Here is a 14,654-nt window from a genome sequence, read left to right on the forward strand (position 1 = left end):
CTCATTCAAAATTGTTCGTTTTAAACATTGTTAAATTTTAAATATTTCAACTTCAAACTATTGAAATCAAATCACTCGATCAAACGCTGCACTTTTGTTCCATGTCACACCGAGTTTCAGCAAATAATTGTTAACAAGCTAGATATATGCTTAAGTGCAAGAACCTACAAAATTCCAGAATTTATCCACAATGTAGTTTCAACATTGATTATCGGAAACAATCATTTCTACACAGAAACTACATAACCATCGTACCAAAAATGAATCTGCAGACGGACGCAGGATAAACTAAAATTTATATATAAAAAGGACACGAAATAAAATTATTTGTCACATGAATGGTATAAATAATATCTTATATAATATTCTGAATACGAATCGCAGGCAATGATGAAGTAGTTAGGTAAATAGGGTGGATAGCTAGAGGTCAGCATAGCCCAAGTCCACAGTGCGATTCATATACCTTCCTGAGCGTAACGCAGCCGGGCATCTTCACGGCTTTTGCCCACCACAAAGCACTTGGGCGCTTCACAAAGCGCCCACCACAACAGCACCGTTCAGTCACAGGCCGGAGCGCATACAGGCCGGAGCACAACTGGCCGGAGCGCAACAGGCCTTACCGCAACAGCTACTCCTAACGTAACTTAACATAACCTAACCTAACCTGCGCCGCCTGTTGGGCTTCGGCGCTGTGAAGCAGTTACTATTACTCCGTACTGTGAAGCAGTTACGGCGGATTTACTGTTAGTCGGAGTTACCCACAGCTCATTGATCTGAGGCTATGTGTAGATATTGCATGCTGATGGTTGGCGATAGGCCCAGGGCCTGTTTACGAGTCAATTTTGTTACCCACGGCTGCGCTCCCAGTAAATAAATAGTTAAATTTTTTGTGTGAAGTAACCCATTGTGAATTCAATTTAACCATCACTCCTATGACTACATATAGTGCCCACATCCGGCACCCAGCGTAATGCTACATTTAGGCGTTCGAGAATTACCACTCATTTGTATGATTATACAATCAGGGATCGAAACAACACAAAATAAGAACAACATGAGTGCAAGTAAGTACTCGGTGCCAGTGTACCCTAGTGGTTAGAGTTCAGAGTACCAAAATTAGAGCAGAGAGGCGCGGGTTCGATCCCAGCTCTGTGCGCCAGTTTCTGATCAGTATCGGCGAGGAGGCCGGGCGGTTAATTAAAGCACATCAGAATTGTAACTGTGAGTTGCAAGTTCGAGACCGCAACAAGCTGTGAATGTTCTGCGATATTAAGAATCGGCAACAGGCCTACGGCCTAATAAATGCTGAAACCGCTATTATATTGTTGTTGTTTTGTTATAAGTACGATGCATAGTTAATGCGACTCTCGTATATTTAGGCTCTGAATGCAAGATGACTGTGAAGCAAAGTGGAATTCGGTCTTAAGATGCAGCACAAGAGAAACTAATCAAACGGGCAGAATTTGTACTTGCAACATGAAATGTCCCATATGGAACGTTCAATTTGCCAATTGAGCTGAAAGTTGCTTCATCACTTAATAGATTTTGAACATTGTTATAATATAAATAAGCTACAAATGTTGACTCAGACATACTGAATAAATGTATTCTTGACACACATTTGATCGACGTTTATCAATAACCAATTTCAGCACTAGTTAAAAATTGCAGTTTGCATCAAATGCATAAGCGATTCTATGCTGTTTTTCATCCTTAATATAATAGGTGAGCTGCTCTCGTAGGTTGAAGAACGTGGGCCGGTTTTCGGGCCTGGGACACCAGCACGAGAGCATGATGTTGTAGCAGCGGTCATCGATGCTAGGATCTTGGAACATCCTTTTACCCTTTTTAAGGTATTCTATCACTTCATTGTTGTTCATCTCTGCAAAAACGGATATCAATTTAAATTTGTAGAATAAAATTTTTGATCGTATGTACACGAGTTCTATACCTTCCGTTAGTTCCCGGAAAATGGAGTTAAACTGTAGGGAAGTGAGTAACGCACTCCTAAGTTACATTTCGGAAACTTAACATTTCCTTCTACCTCCGGGATTATTATTTTATGCATTATTCTGTAATGATATGTATTTTTACTGTAACGTATTTGAGTATATTTCTCACTATTCACAAGAAAACTTTTTATTAACACCTTGAGCAGGATGAATGTAACTTGGGAGCGACTTGTGGTTGAGACTAGCGAACACTACAAGCACAGACTTTACTGACTTGAATCATTTCGTAGATTACGGATTCATTAACCATGACGTGGCAAGTAGAGGTCTGGGTAACTAAAGTTACCTTCAGTGACAACGTGTTAAGCCGGTAGTAATTATAATAGAATAATACAAGTCATCGTTCCTGGTGGGGGCTTACCTTTGTATGGGGTCACGCCTTTGGACATGATCTCGTGGAGAAGCACACCGAAAGACCACACGTCGCTTTTGCTGCTGAACTCGCCTTTTAAGAGAGCCTCGAGCGCCGTCCATTTTATTGGTAGCCGGCTATTTTCTTGCCCCGATTTGTGCTGATCCTATCGAAATCAAAAATGTTTACACAAGACTATGTACGTTGTAGAACTATAGCTATTTTTATTGATTTTGCAAACGAAAATCTGATTATAGATCCTATAGTTCAATTGTGATCTACCTAACGTTTGTTCTATGCGATACCAAAAGGCTTGAACTCTATACATCATAGGGAGAAATACTGAATATAATGTGACACTAAATACATTAATCGTTCGTTACTATGCGTTTCAGATTTTAATTTCGAAATAAAAATAGCCCGAAAGCACGATTAAAATTGAAAGATCTTACTGTCAAAAGTCTAGAAAGACCAAAATCTGCAATTTTAACGTTGAGCTGATGGTCGAGCAAGACGTTTCTCGCGGCAAGGTCTCTGTGAACGTATTGCTTTGATTCCAAGTACGTCATTCCTTCTGCTACTTGCAGGGCGAAGTATAACAACTCCTCCTTCAATGATTTTTTACCGGGTCCTGAGGAATGAACAGAAATATGTGCAAATTTTACTGGCGAGTGCCTGTGAGAATATTTTATCCCGAAAGACTTTGGAAAGAAAATGAAATGAAGTCTTAACTATTTTAGATTCGTTGCGCTTGAGAAGCATATATATGTACGTACTGTGCCTTCTGGATTAAATACTTTGTAAGATACACGGATCATATATATCTTTATGCTTAGTGAGAATTCAGCCTATTCCTAAATTGGGACTAAGCCTAAATAAATAAGAATACACTTAATTTGGCAAGAACACCAAGCACAAATCGTCCGACCTGTTAGGTAATTGAGTAAAGCGCCATTTTTCATGAACTTGGTGACGATGAAGTATGGCTCCTTGTCAGTGCACACCCCCAAGAGCTGCAGCAGTCGCTCATGCTGAAGGTTCTTCAGGTTGCTGACCTCATTTAAGAATTCAGACGCCGACCCTTTTTTTTAGAACAAACAACGAAACGAAATGGAGACTAAAACAACGGCCAAAAAAAACATGTAAGATTTGAAGTCATTGACGACTTTAATAACAATCCAGAAAATTATTCTACCAAATATCAACGAAGAAAATATTAAGAAAACGACGATCCAATCGATGGTCCTATTCATTGTGATTCTCCGCCTGCTTTACAGTACGTTGCACCGAATCAATTCCCTAATAGTTTTTGATCTTGGAGACGTTAAATTCTTTCACTTATGATATAGAATATGATATTCTTGTTGAAGTCATACTATTTAGAAACAATCACAGGTTGGTCAGCCCTACCTCGCTTGAGCTCCTTGACTGCAACTTGGATGGAATTTATGCCATCGCCATTATCGCTTTTTACAGTCAGCGTGGCTTTCCTGACAACTCCGAACTGTCCTTTGCCAAGTTCTGTCTCCAGTCGGATGTTGTTGCGGTCAAGCTCCCACCGGGGATCCATGGGGATGACGCGCTCCAAAACCTATTTTATATATAAATCTATAATAATTTAGATACATATAAGATATTTCATGTTTTTTTATAGTGCGTGTGCAGTGGCGTGTTGGAAACAAAAATGTATATCATTTTATTGAGTGTGGGTGCGGTAAGGTTTTGGAAGCCTGGCATAGTTAATATTTAAAGATTATTTGATTGTGTATCCATGATACTTATGGTGATGGAACCTTATCTGAACATAAAATGTCATTTTCTGTGAGGTAATGATGATGCCTTTCAAAACATAATATTATTATATAATGATTTAATTGAGGGTTCAACATAGATGGATAATTTAAAAAAACACAATGTTTTTATGATTTATTTTATTTCAATTTAAAAATTTTGATGAAAAAATGTCTATTTCTGAATGAACACCCACTGAACAGTCTGACTTAATGCCTCGACTGATTCGCAATTATTTTCGATAATTTTTAGATTGTAAAAAAATTATTTATAATAAATGACTTTTAGTAATAAAGGTTTAACCTTATTGCAGGGGATAAACAGCCGAAACTGTTATAATGCGATCTAAAATGAAAGACTTACAATAACAGTGGTGGATCTCACTGCAAGAAATAACCAGTGGAAACTTTCATAACTTGAATCATAGTGAATGAAATGTAACACTTGGGAGGTGTCACATTGCATATTATGACTTATAATGAATGACAAAATACGAGTAGCTGCAAAGCTAACTAAATGGGATAACCAGTCAAATTTTTCATAAAATGAATTATAACGATTGGCATATAAGAGTTGGTATCATTTATACAAGTGACAACCAGTCAAAACTTTTATAACGAGGATTATAATTAAAGAAATATAATAGTAGCTAACCTTACTACAAGGAATGACCAGTCTCGTGCAGAGGTTTGTTCCGTCACTGCTGTAGTGTACGATGAGCTCGTCGAGAGTCGCAAAGGGAACCGAGCGTTCGATGAAGTAGCCGCCGGTGTCGTGCTCCCGAATGACGTAGTGATGTACGTTGCGGCCGTCCAGCACTATTGTTCACAATGATTTGTGCTTCAAGTATTGATAATCCAAAGTTTCATGCAAGACAATGGATGTAATTTGGTTCCAGTAGTATTTCGAATATTTTATTCCATAATTATTTTACATATTAATTAGCGCCTAAATAGAAAAACCGTGTACCTACATGCATTTCATAAAAAAATTACAATCGTCGGTTTGTATACCAAAATTATTCAATTCTGAAAATGGTTTTTAGGGTTAAGTTTTTTCGTTGAAAATCGTCAGCTTCGATTTTATCCGAGGAAGCTCACCGGACAGAGCGTAGTCTCGAGTGCTGAAGGCCTTACGCCTGATGAGGTAACTGCCCATCGTGCCCGAATTCTTCAGGTGTGACTCTGCATCCTGGCGGTTGGTTGAACCAAAGTACCACCTGTCGAGTCATAAGATACTAGAGAACGTTTGATTAATTTCGTTGTTTATTCATCGAGAAACATATGAAAAAGTGGTAACAAAAAAAAATGTTTGAATGTCATGTCAGTCATGACGTACGTAGTTTTTTTAATAATGAATATGAATAGATATCAACATTGGAAGAACCGAAGAAGACCACACGCTTGACTCACTCTGCCCTGCTGAGATCTACTTCCGGCGTTAGAACGTTACGGGGCAGCGCCCCCTTGGAGCCCGTAACCAGGCTCCTCATGAAGTATCTGTTGTCTTCCTGCCTGTTTATCAGCTCCAGTTTCTCGAACTGAGCTACGTTGAGATCACCACTTCTGTTCCAGCTCGTTTTGGCCACGTAAACTTTTCTGTCATGTTGAGGGTCTTGCTGGCAGGCTTGGCCAGAGTCAGCGTTTGGGTGTTGCCTGAGGCCGGGATCTTGAGGGTTGTTTACACTGGGCCTGCGTCGGCCAGCGTTAGGAAAGTCTTCAGGAAGTCCAGATATTAGCTGATGAGAGTTCGTACGAGCAAGAGAAGAACGGCGACTGTTGGACGGTACTGGGCCACTTTTTTTATGCATTGATTCGGATCTGGTGACTGCAGTGAAATGAGGGAATTTTTTTGAGGTTCTTTTGTCAGAAGTGAAAGGCAGGGTGACCGGCTGTGGAATCAGCTCATGTTTCTCCAGGACTCGAGAAGCGCTGTTGAGAGCCGGAATATCCTATTACTTCATACAACGATCAGGGTGATTTTTGAGATACTTAATGTACACAACAGGCAACAGCTTGATTTCCAGTAGACCGAAAGTTTTGAGGTACGATCATTTCAATGAGCAAAACTGAGCATTGAAGAGTGATACGATTTATAAAAATCTTATGTAAAGGAATTCAAGTGCTCGTGTTCTGGTCATATGGTTATCAAATACTGTAAATTTTGTTTAATTTAAATACCTTTATTATTTTCTGAATTAAGAATATTTTATATTATGACTTCGCTACTTTTCCGTACTTTGGCAACCTGGAAATGGAAAAATTCATATTAAGTGAAATACCTTAAAATAGAGTCACAAGTGAATACTAATTTATCATAAAATAATAATCGCACAACGTGAGGGAAAAGACGAATAAAAAATATATATCATGTAGAGTATAATGTATAAACCAATTCTGTAATTAAAAACGTAAATGTTGACTTCAATTTTCTTCTCGTAGACATGGGACGGTATAGCCACACTCAGGACGGTATATCCATGACTGTTGTGAGCACGCCGGTGTCATGGTGCGTCGATGGTGAGTGCACAATCACAGATTGCAATATATACTAGATATTTCGGAAGCTCTGCTGTTATATAAGAATTTCCGCCCGAGGTGTTTAAAAATTGTCGAAACTTTGACCTGCATACACAATTTTCTTTCTGATCAGAAACTTGAATTCCTTCTAAATAATCTCTCAGCTCTTTCGAAAAACCATCGAAAAAAAACGAAACACAACTGAACTAAAGTGCAGTTTTTGGAAAGGTTAACCTGTCCACATCATTCTGTATGAAATATCTTCTCGTGACCTGAATCGGATCACTTCCAGCAGCATTTTTAGCATGTGACTTGTGTAACTACATAAATGAACTACGGAAATGTTGTGTTTTGGCATGAAAGCATGAATTAAACGCATAGAATGCACCTATGCGTTTGGATAGACAATATTCTAAATTTTTTACTTCGTCTTACACGTGATGCAACACACCTTGTGAATTAAAGAAAACTATCTATTTCTACATTGCTGTAGAATTACCGTGCTTATGTGGCCTTGCGGAAGGCCAAAAAATTTAAATGTGGCGACTTCATCTTCGTTTTCGGGCACACCAAAAACTGGGTCGCCTGCCGAAGACCACCACTGCCCTGGATGTAATGGACCATCATGATTCCTGCCTTCCGGAACGTAGCCTTCAACACTTCAAGCCGTCCGTATCTAGGCCGTGGGTCGAACCAGCTCTCGGTCGAACGGCCACTTGTCGAAGGACGATAAATTTTGGAACAGAACTATGCTATCTGAAACCCAACCTCAGATGCGGTGAACGTAAAATTACGTAATTTAACGATGCCTGGAAGTCATATTCGATCCGCGGCCTGGTGGTGCACGGCAGGTGGTGGTCAAGGCCGGAAGAGGACAAAGCCGAGTGGTGCACGGCTGATTAGTGTAGGTCCGGAGAGATCGAAGGCGTTCGATTCAGGGCTTATTGGTGCACAAAATTGGTGGTGCACGTACGGCTGCGCTCCCATCGTTCTCTGACTACAGTCGCAGCAAACGCGTTAAAACTTGCGAATGGTTATTGAAGATTCAATCATTATTTGATGCAATAGTGCAGTCGAGATTTTCTGCAATCTTGCGAAAATTGAAACCCATCACACCGTCACACTGAAAGCATGCACCTAACGCTGTCCGAGATCCCGTAAAATACTCCGACAGCGGATGATGGTATTTCTCGGGCACTTTTACGGCCGGACTCCAAGGTTCAATGAGCCAAATATATCTCCTAAACTAGGGAACAATTGCAGATGAAATTTTGCATGCGTGTTCAATAGAAACTAACGGTGATGTTTTAGTCGTTACCATTTTTAGCGCATTTTCTCATTTATGGAAAAAATGCACTATTGTGCTCGTCATGTCCGTCGTTCCGTCCGTGACTTCACGTTTTCGTCGACGAGAAAATGCGCTCTCTGTCACTCACATGCAGCAGTGAGTACTGAGTTATATTTTTTATGTCAAGTTCGTTCGCTAGTTATTCGACCATGCTGGTAGAAATTTGCAGTGAGCCTAATATATATTTTATCTTATACTGCACCGATTTAAACGAATCTTCAAATATGCATTCCTAACCAACGAATAGTAATTCACGTGAAAAATGTTTCGATTTCGTCTTCGTTCCCAAGTTATACGGAGAATCGACCGGCATTTTAGAGGCCGAAATGGTGGGCCATAATGAGGATGTTAAGGTCCTGATCATTTTTTTATTTTACCATCGTTTCTAAGTTATAGTTGGTCAAACAGTCCGCAATTCACAATGAGCCAAATATATATATATTATCAAACTGTACGGTTTTGAACGAAACCTACCGTATAACCTTGAAAAGAAGGCAAAAATCGAAAAAAAAATCACCACTAAACACGTAGACGGTGGCACGACCAACCGGTGGGTTGCAGGGTCTTTTTTTCCGGACAAATTCCGCAATTTATTATTTTTAATTGCGTTAGTAGACAAAAATTTATGATGGCAGGACTACCGCCTTAAATTTTAAAAAGTGCGGACAGAAGGAATTTTTTTTCCACTGTAAACGACAAATGTAATGTAGTATATGTTGAATTATAGGCCTTTTCATCCGTAGACTTGGAATTTTTGGGCCATGGTTGAATTATTGGTTGAATTCATCCATGTTTTTTGTCTATCTGACAATGCCCATGGGTCGTGCAGCATTCGACGTGGTAAACATTGATGTTATATGATTAGGAATGCATATTCAAAGTTTTGTTTTATGGCACGCATAATGACGCATTGCTGTATAACTGGCAAACGAAGGTGATAAAAATTATTACGGTCTAAACATCACTGTTAGGTTCTATTGAACACGTTTTCAAAGTTTCATCGAGCTGTGGAAAAAATTTCAGGCTCACTCAACCTAGGAGACCAGCCTCAAGTCCGGCCGTAGAAGTGTCCGCGGGAGGCCATGAAGGTATACTCCTCTTAGTTAGATAAAAGAAGTATCCGGGGCTCCGTTAATGCATGGGAAGATTTAACTAGTCGAGTTTTCAATTAACCAGTTTCCAATCGCAATGTGCTCGACGATCATACGGAAAACAACTTCTTGGAAAGTAATTCCTAAAATTTAGGTACTTATCTTTATGGGTGGAGCATTAGGACAACAATAGAATTATGAGAATTCATATTACAGTATATGCATCACGTCACTTAATTACACAGTTGCAGAGTTAAATCTAGATAGCGTCAGGAACTTCAGTTCTTTGACGACTTCAAGAAGATGGTCGACGAGTACGAAGCTATCGTTATCTTGTGACCAAACTTGACGTGTGAAGCCGCGGGGACAGATCACTGAGCTTTGACCGCTCGCAGTAACCTTGAAATTACCGTCAAAATAGCCGATAATTTAAGTTTTAATTTGATTATTAAGAATGGGCGTCAGAAACCGCAGCGGCGATGGTGAATTAGTGATATTTTAATCGTGTTTGAATTAATATAATTTCTAAAATTTTTCACGAATTGTATAAAATAATTTTTAATAATAGTAGGAGTGCAGTCTGTTCTTTTACACTGAACAAACCAAAGCTCGTGTAAAATATTCAATCTGGAACTTTATTCAGAGAGCGTCGAAGAATTGTCTACGTAAAGCAGAGAGTTCACTAATGAACATTTTACTATTTTATATATCAATTTCCTTGTATTATAACAGGTACCTCTGAAATATTGTAATGACGCCTCAGCCAGCACATCAAGTCACAAAAGAAGTTTGTACAGAACTGGAGACGCTCTTAATGAGAGGTAGAAGGCCTGGTCCTATCAGTTCTTATCAGTTGTAATAAACACCATGAAGCATGGTCGCCTGTATTGAAGTTCTTAATTATTCTAAGATATTGAAATGTTAAACGTAATTCGTTCACGATTTTTCTTATCTGGTGCATCGTCGGTGAGTCGAGCAACAAAAATAAGAACATAAGCTTTATATTTTTTCGTGATTAAAACAAATGCCATTACCACGCGATAAGGCTCATATATTACTTTCTTTGGACTTACCGGAATCGCAGCATGAAAATAATTTCAAGTTAACTATAATAATTTCAAGTCCCGAGACTTAAGCGTCTAATTATGTCTAATTATGTCCTAATCCTTCTCGCTCCATGAGTCAGAGAGCCAGTGCGGGATGTTCTTGAAAATATTACGACACTATAACTCTGAAAATATTGATAGAACACTAACGTCAAGTTGACAGAACACTAACGTCAAGTTGACAGAACACTAACGTCAAGTTGACAGAACACTAACGTCAAGTTGACAGAACACTAACGTCAAGTTGATAGAACACTAACGTCAAGTTGACAGAACACTAACGTCAAGTTGACAGAACACTAACGTCAAGTTGACAGAACACTAACGTCAAGTTGACAGAACACTAACGTCTAGTTGACTGAACACTAACGTCTAGTTGACTGAACACTAACGTCATGTTGACAGAACACTAACGTCAAGTTGCGTGCTTGCGTGCGGAATAAAAGTCAGATCACTCGTTGCGTATCACTCGGTCGATTGGGACCCTTAACTCGGCACAATATTCTAAAGTATTATTAAAAACATTTAATTTTTGCTAATAATACTTAATATGACAACGTCATATGTTTGTTGCTTTGGCGTTGGTCGTAGAAGACATAGCGGCGATGGTCATTGGATGTATTAAAAACCTTATAAACGAGGCAGGTGGAACGTACATTTACGCTTCCAATACTCAAAAATATTTGAAGTTACCAATTGCCTCTCATTCACCATTCGTAATTTGGTAAGTGGCAGACTCAAAAACCCAATGTATATAAATATAATCAACAATTTAGCTAACTCCTAATTTCAATTGATAGTGACGATTGACATCAGAGTATGAACAAAAATGTTAATCGTCGTGGCCTCAATTATATTTTTTTTCATTTCCAAGACGGATAATGTATCTTCGGAAAGAATCTCGGTTCCTGGTTAGTGAAAACGATAAGCTTGTCGTGACAACGTCATCTTCCGTGCAGGTTACACGTCATAGCTGTGACGCACAATTACTCTCTATCACATTCAGAACATTATAGCTGTCAAAAATATAAATGATAAACATGCAAAACATGCTTTTCGGCTTCGAGTCATTAACTAGATCCTCCAACTGTATGATAAAGTTTATATTGAGTCCTATTATCAAGCTTGTCATAGAATCTATATGAAAATTTTCCAGACTCCGTCCATACAGCAAAGATAATGATAATAAGCTAAACGTGAAGTGGAAAGATGACAAGAAATATAGGGTTTAATTTCAGAAGAATTCATTTTTTGCCCTATGGTATCGTTCGCAGCAACGACTGAAGATGAAACATCGGGCCAGAATGTATAAAATTATTTCGCTTTAATTAGGAAGAAATAATTACGTTTAAATATCTCGTGCCGGACTTTTCTCTCCGCGATCTTTTTCGGTCGCGGCATTACTAGTAGTACTATTACTACTACTTAGCACGCGAGTTCGGATCATGATATCTTATATACGAGTTCGAAACATGATATCTTATATATGAGGTCGTATCAATATGTAGTTCGAAGTATGATATCTTCCATATGAGTTCGGATCATGATATCTTAAATATGAGGTCATATCATGGCGCATATTAGTTCGAAATAAGCCTGATATATTACATATGAGGCCGTACTATGATTTCTTACATATGGTCCGTTGAGACCGAAGTCGCTGCTGTGACCATGCCGTCTACTGGTCCTGTGTAGTCGTCATCTAAGGTCACATCTGCTGGCGAGAAATCAGTGTTAGATTTGCGGGAAAAAAAAAAAAATTCGTCAGTTTCTTTAGGACAAGAATTTGCATGAGTCAGAAATTCACATATCAAACTGAATTGAAGGCCATGTTTGTGTTATGAGCTCAATACAAGTGTTCGAGTGCAATTGAATAGATGAATGCAAACATGTTACGCTCAGAGCCATAGGCACGAAACAATTTATATATTCAGTTATACTGTATATTATATTATGTATCATTTCGACTCTCTTTTGCATGATCTAAACTCATTATCAATGCTTCGCTTGCATTCATACCTAATATAGATGTACGAATGTGTTATCAAGTGATATGGAATGACGTAACTTCCGACTATTCCGTACACAGAGAAGACAAACTGCGTAGAAAGATTGTAATCTACAGACTACCTCTCATTGGCTACTACTTCGGTATCGGTGACGTCAGACATTCGGCGACGATTATGGAAATAACCTCAGCAGCTGACGCGTAATATGGCAAATTAATAATTTACTTTCGTTGAACAACAATTTAAAAGGTATTATGCAAAGGCAACGAAAATTGTTGAAGATGGCTGGTAAGCATAAAATATAGCAGTGAAATTTTCATAGTACTTTGCGTCTTGAACTAAAATGTGAGGAAAATTAATTTTAAATTATGGATCAGAGAAAGACAAGTCTCTCGGCATGGATCATGACTCAGAGACCAGAGGATAAGTCTCTCGACATGTATCACGAATCAGAGACCAGAGGATAAGGATCTCGGTATGTATCATGATTCAGAGGCCAGAGGATAAGTCTCTCGACATGTATCACGACTCAGAGACCAGAGGATAAGGCTCTCGGTATGTATCATGACTCAGAGACCGGAGGATAAGTCTCACGGCATGTCTCACGAATCAGAGACCAGAGGATAAGGCTCTCGGCATGTATCAAGAATCAGAGACCAGAGGATAAGTCTCTCGGTATATATCATGAATCAAAGGCCAGAAAACATAGAAAAATGTATCAAAAACAGGCGAACTCACTTGCGGAGTAGTATGTTCCAGCAGTAGCGCCACTTGTTGTCGTGAAGTTTGATCTGATGGAAACGGGACTGGGTTGCACTAGACCTAGAGTGTATGAAACTCCAGTTCGCAGACGAGGCGAGTTGTCTGTAGGCAACATTTCTCTCATGGAACCCCCTTGGCGACCGTTGATGTAAATGCCAAAAGGCCCCGTTTGGCTAGAAAGAGTTGCTCGACTTCCAGTTAGACTGTTGGAGTGTGAAGCTGCTTCGCGGGTATCGATGTAGGAAAATTCCTGCTGGACCAGTGTTGTGGAAGTCTTCCTGTGTTTGAGTGCGTCCTTTTTTGATGTTCTATTAATTCGCATTGACCTGAACTGAAATGTTTCCTGTTTTTTGTTCTCAATTCGATCATTAGAGCAGTCTGAGTATGAACTTTTTCTTCTTAACTTGAGACTTTCCCTGAACGAAGAAAACTTCCTTCGAATCGATTTCTGCCCTGTGGGTGGTTCTGCCTGAACCGTTGCCTCTGCATCCGGCTGCTCTAACTCATCGCCTGACTGCCGAGCCCGACGCTCATTCGGTTCGGGCTTTATATTGTTGGGTTGTCGTTCGTCTTTATTTTTCTTCCTATCTTTACCATTATTATTTCCCATGGTGAGTCCACAGCTCAATTGGCTGAGATATAGTGAAATCTAGAATTTCTTATAAAATCAATTTGCTGTACATTAGGGTGATATAATTTCAGCGCAGCAACTTCGCTAACACAAAACGGTTAGGTTTTGGTCAGCGGTTGGGTTTGTAGGCGCCAATTACATTTAGAACATATGATCTGGAAATTCATAATTAATCGTCTCATCCTTTATTACGACGAAGCTGTTTTTACAGCCATATTAAGGAAAAAAATTCATAGTGCAAAGAAACTGCAAAGAGGCATGCATCCCGTCAAGCGACATTTTATATGTTAATGCGGTCATTTTTAGGTTATTGGTATAATATCGCAGTAAATACGGCTCAAATAAAAATATTGGCGTATGCCCCTCTCAAGAGCATCCTTAATTATTTCTTGATATTTATGCAGTCTCTCATTTAAGACACCATACAACATTACAATATATGCGGCGTTGCGCGAAAACCTGTGTGAAAAGTAGCAGGATGTGGATAGTAAAATATTTCAATTTATTGACGGCGCTTAATGTCTCATGTTGCATCTTCTAAAATTTAAATTCCAGATCTTCTTACAATCGAGATTACTTACGTAGTATCCCTATAAGATTAATGTGCATTGCAGATATACGCAATAACGACTATACAATTTCAACTGACAAGCTAAAATATCCAACCTGATTAATTATTACAGACACAAACCAAACGGCATGAAAAGTTGTTTAGCATTCAAATTGTCCAGACGTACAACGCAAACGATCGTAGCTTACTTACAAGAACCTAATTTGCAGATTTGGATTTCACAGAAACTGCAAGCGTTTGTTTCAATGAGCGGCTTCTTATTTAAGGCAAAAGTCAAATGTAAATCGTTTTTCTAACAGCAGTTAAAACTATTTACGTTTAGATGATCCGTTGACACTTGTCACACACTTTCTCATTGACGTACTGTGGCCCACGACAAACGGGAGTAGTTTGCGTGCGAGGTGTGCGTGTTATCTTATCTTGCTAGCTATCACTGCCGTTACAAGCATTGTGATCTGCTTG

The 14,654-nt window shown here is 39.1% G+C and overlaps 1 protein-coding gene across 2 annotated transcripts; it reads right to left on the reverse strand.

Annotated features, from left to right (window-relative positions):
• Positions 1-1,284: 1,284 nt before the first annotated feature.
• LOC108672928 (tyrosine-protein kinase SRK2) lies at positions 1,285-14,009 on the reverse strand. Of its 2 annotated transcripts, XM_018160696.2 has the most exons (10): positions 12,967-14,009; positions 11,855-11,933; positions 5,568-6,086; positions 5,256-5,374; positions 4,810-4,973; positions 3,775-3,955; positions 3,293-3,445; positions 2,817-2,995; positions 2,374-2,530; positions 1,285-1,882 (listed from the first exon to the last, which is right to left on the reverse strand). In XM_018160696.2, the coding sequence occupies exons 1-10, from the start codon at positions 13,598-13,600 to the stop codon at positions 1,659-1,661; spliced, it is 2,409 nt and encodes an 802-aa protein (XP_018016185.1). In that variant the 5' UTR covers positions 13,601-14,009; the 3' UTR covers positions 1,285-1,658. The 2 variants fall into 2 exon arrangements, with proteins under 2 accessions (XP_018016185.1, XP_047741706.1); XM_047885750.1 differs by lacking the exons at positions 11,855-11,933; positions 12,967-14,009 and adding an exon at positions 9,355-9,524.
• Between the last annotated feature and the right edge of the window lie 645 nt (positions 14,010-14,654).

Source organism: Hyalella azteca, unplaced genomic scaffold (genome assembly GCF_000764305.2).
Source record: "Hyalella azteca isolate HAZT.00-mixed unplaced genomic scaffold, Hazt_2.0.2 contig2982, whole genome shotgun sequence".
NCBI lineage: Eukaryota > Metazoa > Arthropoda > Malacostraca > Amphipoda > Hyalellidae > Hyalella > Hyalella azteca.

Excerpts from the sequence above, each read along its gene's own strand:
- LOC108672928 (XM_018160696.2), bottom strand. The coding sequence starts at position 13,600 with ATGGGAAATAATAATGGTAAAGATAGGAAGAAAAATAAAGACGAACGA. Across the intron at positions 11,934-12,966 it reads TGGAACATACTACTCCGCAA|ATGTGACCTTAGATGACGAC; the intron begins GTGAGTTCGCCT and ends TCTCGCCAGCAG. Across the intron at positions 2,531-2,816 it reads GTCTTTCTAGACTTTTGACA|GATCAGCACAAATCGGGGCA; the intron begins GTAAGATCTTTC and ends TGATTTCGATAG.